At 32.3% G+C, this 4,715-nt stretch overlaps 1 protein-coding gene across 2 annotated transcripts; it reads right to left on the bottom strand.

Annotated features, from left to right (window-relative positions):
* Window positions 1-3,619: 3,619 nt before the first annotated feature.
* LOC106304147 (PLASMODESMATA CALLOSE-BINDING PROTEIN 5-like) lies at window positions 3,620-4,715 on the bottom strand. Of its 2 annotated transcripts, none has more exons than XM_013740544.1 (4): window positions 4,696-4,715; window positions 4,354-4,609; window positions 4,253-4,280; window positions 3,620-3,925 (listed from the first exon to the last, which is right to left on the bottom strand). In XM_013740544.1, exons 2-4 carry the CDS (start codon window positions 4,451-4,453, stop codon window positions 3,739-3,741), a joined length of 315 nt encoding a protein of 104 aa, XP_013595998.1. In that variant the 5' UTR covers window positions 4,454-4,609; window positions 4,696-4,715; the 3' UTR covers window positions 3,620-3,738. The 2 variants fall into 2 exon arrangements, with proteins under 2 accessions (XP_013595998.1, XP_013595999.1); XM_013740545.1 differs by having other exon boundaries at window positions 4,354-4,554.

Below are 4,715 nucleotides of genomic sequence, written 5' to 3'. Positions count from 1 at the left end.
ACCCAAAATACAGATGCAGTTGAGGTCCGAGTCCATGGCAAAGTACCTATCCATTATTTTTTTGGACATGCGGGTCTTTGTTTGAGTTCGGATCCTATCCGAGACCAGATCGGATATTTAAAGTACCAGAAATATTTTGTGTATATTAGGTATTTTTGGATATTTCGGATATGTTTTGGCATTACAAATAAGGTTTTTGGTTATAGTTTGGGGTTCAGGGTAAAATTAAAAAATAAATTTTGGGTCGGTAAAATTTTGGCTATTTTTATTTTCTTCGGTTAGATTACGGGTAAAATTTTGTATCTTTTGGGTAATTGAATATTTTAAGGTATTTGTTTGGCTTTTCGAGTATTTTTTGTGGCTTATGTATTTTTTCAATGTTTTCGGGTACTTCGAGTCTTTTTGGGTCCTAAATACCTGAACCAATTTAGACCTGTTATGTTTCCAAAAATTATATTTTCTTACAGATATTTGAATTATGAACCCAAACCAAGCCACACCTGAAAGGAACCGAACCTAATCCGGAAAAAAAAAAATTTCAAATACCTAGTTATGTTCAAATGTCTAGGACCGAAGCACCCGGATCCGAAGACCCGATTGCCCATGTTTACTCTCTCTTATTATATTTTATCTGCATTTTATAAGAGTAAAATTTATTGTGTTGGTGAGATTTAAGATTTGTTATAGATTTTTGGCTAGTTTAATAGGATATATTTGTAGGATTTTTAATAGCTTTTAAACTTATTTTAAATAACAAATTCTATTATAAATACTCCTTATACAAATTTAATTAAAGTAATATATAATTTTATTTTTAACGGAGAGTTTCCTAAAGTTTTTTTTTATCAAATTTGGTTTTGTAAATATTTAAAACTATATAATGTTAAATGAAATGGTATAATATGTTGTATAATATATGCTAACTCGTTTTAATAATTGATATCTAAATGTTATAGGTCCATTATTGAACATAAGGTATGGTGTATAACGTTATTGTATAACAACCATAACGTTAGATGATACAATTTTTTTGGAGAATAAATGTATCACATGCATGAGGTGAATAATTTTTTATTTTTTTGGATCCGGTTTTAGTATCTACAAAGGCATAATCGTTTTTAGCAATATAGATAAGTGATAAACATTTTAGTATCTAGAAAAGTATATTCGTTTTTAAAAATATTAATCACGTGAGTTTAGTCAAATTTAGCATAATATCTAAACTAATTATATTTCCAAAATCATGTATTATACTAATTCAAAATTCTAGTCCGTGACACCTTAATAAGTCATCATATAAATCTTAATAGGTTAGTTTAAGGATTTATCACTAAAATATTGGTCTATAGATTGAGTTATAGGGTTTGGTTTAGGATAATTAGCCATATGGACGATATAGACGAAAAATATCTTAATGTGTACATATGCTATGATATATGAAATACATGGTTCCGTAAATAGGTTGATGCTCTTATAAATTGATGAAGAGATCTAGATTGGCAGATACATGACTACTTAGAAATTTATTGGGTGAAAACGGTCACATTTTTATTATGAGATTAATGAGAAAGGTTTAGAGATTGGTCCCGTTTCAAATTATATGGCATAATGTAATGTTTTTAATTTACCGAATGATGTTGTGTTCAGGCCAGTACAATAAAATTTAATGTTCTCGGTGAGAACAGGCGACGAGTAGCTAATGCCAAAACCCAATAATAATTACAAGATGAGTAAAACAGGTAAACTCCACGGACATAGATATTAAACAAACTACTGAAACTGAACCACATAAGAGTATGTTAACACCTACTCTCTCACAACAAACACATCCAAATTCCTAGGCGTGAAGATTATAAAAGATCCTACGCATCTGATATTTTCTGCCTAGGAATTCCTCAATTCTTTAGTAATGGTTAAGAGATGATGATAACATGGGGCCGTCTGGTGGACTTAACACTAGAGGTTTGAAAGAATTTCCGAGCAACGCTCAACCAGCATCCAGATTTTTTTTTTTTTTTTAAACAGATTTGAGGAATTCTTACACTGAAAATATTTTTCCTGAAACAAACGCAACATACAAATATATAATAACACCCGCGTGAAGTGCGGACAAACCACTAGTATTTAGTAAAAAAACATGATTAAGATGTGTTTGTCAGTTCCTCGTTAGTAAGTGTGTGTAAAGATTTTATAGAATGTAAACTATCTATTGAAAAGAAATAAAAATCTCTTTTCTCAACAATGCCTAGAAGTTGTAACACAAACCTTTGTCATTAAACTGAGTCACAACCGAGAGTTGAGGATTGAACGGGAAACCCTTCTCTGGTTTGGTCCCCGAACTTGGCAGTCTTTTTGTGTTTTCGATTACTAGAGACTGATCATTGGCCGGACAAAAATATTAAGTTTGTGTAATTTATTTTTAAATTAGCAAAACCCCAAATAATTGACCATCCCATTTATTCTGATCTGATAACTCCTCCCACAAAAGATATTTTTTTTTGTCATCCCCACTAAAGATATTTAAACTAAACATTTCTCACTTCAAAATGCATTAGTTGATTATTTATGAAAAATATAGCATTGTTGATGGTTAGATAATGTCTACCTTATTTTATTATTTTCATATAATGTTTTTTTGTAATAAAATGTTTAGTTTAAATATATTGTAATTTTATTAAAAATTTCAAAAGTTATAATGAGTGGGTTAATTTCAACTTTATAAATGAAAACTGTTCACTATAAAGTAAAATAAAAATATTTTAAGAATATTATTTTTAGAGGAAAAAATAAGGAAATACATTGGAAAAAAACTTCTCTATTATAGAAACAAAAATATGGAAATATTGGAGGTGGTCTATGCAACTCACTAATGACGGATTTATTGAACATGAACCTTGAAGGCCTTTACTCAAATGATGTTAAATTGGGTGGACCCTATTTAGACTCATCTTGTTTGTATATGTTCCATTTAGAAATCAAACCCATTTGTTTAGTTTTGGAATCTAATTAAAGTTATAAGGGAAAATGGGATAAGGGGAGGATGGGGTAAAAGGGATATGATGTTATAGTTAAGGGACTTTGGGGTTTAAGGATTTGATTTTCAGGGATTCATATATAGTCCTAGTAAATTCGTCGCAAAGAAAAACATAGACCTGGTAGATTCTTTGTAATACACGTGTCCTTGTAAATTCGTTGTAATGATTTTCTTGTAAATTCGTTGTAATGCTTTCCTTGTAAATTCGTTGTAACTCTAAAACCGCAGATCTGGTAAATTCCTCGTAACACTAAAAACGTGGGCCTGGTAATTTCGTCGTAACTTAAAACGCATGCATGACAGATTCCTCGTAAAATTACGAGGACTTTACGAGGAATGAAGTTTCCTTTTATAAACTCGCAACATGAATGAAAAATGACTCGTCCATTCCTCTCTACCCACTCTCCCCCTCCTCCTCTCAAGGTATGTTTCTTTTTTCTTTTTAAATATTAGATTAGGTAGTTCTAGGTAATTAGTTTAGGTGGTTAGAGCATCATTATCCCATATACCCATTTTAGGGGCTCTTAGTTATTCTTTAATACTTTTAAGTAGGAAAAGGGAGTTTAAGAGACTTAGTTAAGAGACTTAGTTAAAAGCATCATTATCCCAAAAACCCTTTTAGGATCCCTTAACAACCTACATTGATAAGCTCTACCATGAAACAACACCTATCTAGTTCATGCTTGTCAAAAAAAATATGAATATTAAGAAAGCTTCTTTGGTCTTATCAACATGTGTTTGTCACTTACCAATTGACCTCTTCTTGGTTCTGAGTTTGTGAAAAGACCAACAAGATACAGCTGCTGGAAACCCGTCATCCACGGCTCATATCTGCTTGTCCTGCACCCATTGAAGTTGTCATCCACAACTCGACCATTGCTCACTCTCTTACTGCAACATCCATGAGTGTTTATAAAGTATATTGGTTAAGTTACGCAAGAATACAGAACAAATAAAACAAGTATGTGAATTATCTGAGACAAAGCAGCACACACAAGTAAAAGCCAAATACTTTCAATCATGTTCATCATCTTATCAAACAATCCAAGAACCAAACCTATTACTAACTTCACTCATACTCAAAACAACATTTTCTCATTCTAAAGAAATCGATGAACATAATAAAAAAAAAAGGAAACTTCAAAGAATTCAAATCAACACAAAGGAAAATTCCTATTGATTTACAAAGCAGTATGAAACATCACTCAAACGCCGTACCTTGAATGGTATCTACAAGTTCCTTGACCTGAAAACACACACACACACTGAATGATGATTCCAAAGTCTCAAATTTTAACCAAAAAAAGACCTTTACTTACTGGGATTGATGGAAGTGAGAGCAGCGTTGTTGTTGAAACTACAAGCCTTGTCAGCGAGTCCGTTCTTCAAGGAGTTGTTGTTGAAAACATACGAGGCCATCTTCTGGATATCCGTCGGGAGTTACAAGCTCCACCTCGCTGAATCTGACCGGAGTGGGAAGCTGAAGCTAGAGAAGCGTTACCAAGACGTAGCATGTGGGCCTTAATTATAACGAAGAAAGAAGAGATCTTTTTGTTAGATCTCATCATTCAAAATCTGAGAATTAATCGCTGCAGAAGAGAATCAGATTCATCATTCAAAATCTGAGAATTACAGAGGAAGGAGAGACGAAATCAACTCACATGGTCTGGTTTGGGCTTGT

This window comes from Brassica oleracea, chromosome C7, assembly GCF_000695525.1.
Source record: "Brassica oleracea var. oleracea cultivar TO1000 chromosome C7, BOL, whole genome shotgun sequence".
Lineage (NCBI taxonomy): Eukaryota > Viridiplantae > Streptophyta > Magnoliopsida > Brassicales > Brassicaceae > Brassica > Brassica oleracea.
Note: the sequence above shows the minus strand (reverse complement) of the source record. Positions and strands in the feature narration are given on the sequence as shown.

Bases quoted from the DNA above. Each gene is read 5' to 3' on its own strand.
- LOC106304147 (XM_013740544.1), bottom strand. From the start codon at position 4,453: ATGGCCTCGTATGTTTTCAACAACAACTCCTTGAAGAACGGACTCGCT. The intron at 4,281-4,353 runs GTAAGTAAAGGT...GTGTGTTTTCAG, and splicing joins TCTCACTTCCATCAATCCCA to GTCAAGGAACTTGTAGATAC. The intron at 3,926-4,252 runs GTACGGCGTTTG...TGGATGTTGCAG, and splicing joins ACTTGTAGATACCATTCAAG to TAAGAGAGTGAGCAATGGTC.